Raw genomic sequence first — 905 nt, forward strand, 5'->3', positions numbered from 1 at the left:
GGATGAATAGCGCACGTTCAACTTGCGTCATCATAATGTCAAGTAAGTAAGTATTACTTTGAGGATGCTTTTGGGTACTTATTAACGCTCTTATGTTTTAGATCTGGTAACATGGGTGTCTGGGAAGATGAAGCTGCAAGAGCTACTTTGCCGAGCATGCTTATTCTTGGAGTCACAGGTAAGTCCTAAATTTGACACTTTTCAGGTGTAATTTTTACAGAATCGTTTGGTATTAATGCCAGCATTTTGAACAATATGAATAATACCCGTCCAAGGTGCGTCATCGTAATGTCAAGTAAGTTCTTATTACTTCTGATGCTTTACTATAATTATTAACGCTCTTATGTTTTAGATATGGTAACAGTATCTGCCAGAAGTCAGAGAACAGCAGACTCAACGACGGACACTTCATACTAGCAGCGGATTTGAGAAGATGGACTGTTCAAGAACTAGGACTGTAGAACGTGCGTTCATCTTGCATCAAAGACTAGTAAGTTCCTTAATCAGGATCAACTTAATCAGTAAGATCAGGAACAACTCATCAGATCTGAAATGTGTGAAATGAATTATGCGAACATTCCACATCTCAACAGTATCAGGTAAGGGTCCGTTATTGCGTTAAGGCTACCAGTAAATACTAACACATTTTAGGTATGGGCATTCAGGTAAGATAAGTTGCAGGAGAGCCTTTAAGAAAATAGCCCTAGAATGAAAATGATCAAATAAAAATTATCGCCTCAAGCTATGCTCTATGCTCTCCCTTTTGGGAAATTTCCTCGAGGTATGCCTCCAGCTATGCCTAAAGGCTACGCCCCGGGCAACGTCTTTTAATTTCAAAAATTTTCCCAGTTTTCAAAATTTTACCCTGCGGCTACGCCCCTGGGCTAATGCCCCAGGCAATTTTT

The 905-nt window shown here is 39.8% G+C and overlaps 1 protein-coding gene across 1 annotated transcript; it reads left to right on the forward strand.

Moving 5' to 3' along the window:
- The first annotated feature begins 35 nt into the window (after nucleotides 1-35).
- Tsp_15019 (conserved hypothetical protein) lies at nucleotides 36-461 on the forward strand. Its single transcript, XM_003366841.1, has 3 exons — nucleotides 36-42; nucleotides 206-275; nucleotides 353-461. The coding sequence occupies exons 1-3, from the start codon at nucleotides 36-38 to the stop codon at nucleotides 459-461; spliced, it is 186 nt and encodes a 61-aa protein (XP_003366889.1).
- Nucleotides 462-905: the final 444 nt, after the last annotated feature.

This window comes from Trichinella spiralis (genome assembly GCF_000181795.1).
Source record: "Trichinella spiralis strain ISS 195 chromosome Unknown Scfld5303, whole genome shotgun sequence".
NCBI classification, from domain to species: Eukaryota; Metazoa; Nematoda; class Enoplea; order Trichinellida; family Trichinellidae; genus Trichinella; species Trichinella spiralis.

What these genes read in the sequence shown, in the direction of transcription:
- Tsp_15019 (XM_003366841.1), top strand. An exon ending in ATGAATAATACCCGTCCAAG is followed by an intron (nt 276 to 352) that starts GTGCGTCATCGT and finishes CTTATGTTTTAG; the next exon opens with ATATGGTAACAGTATCTGCC.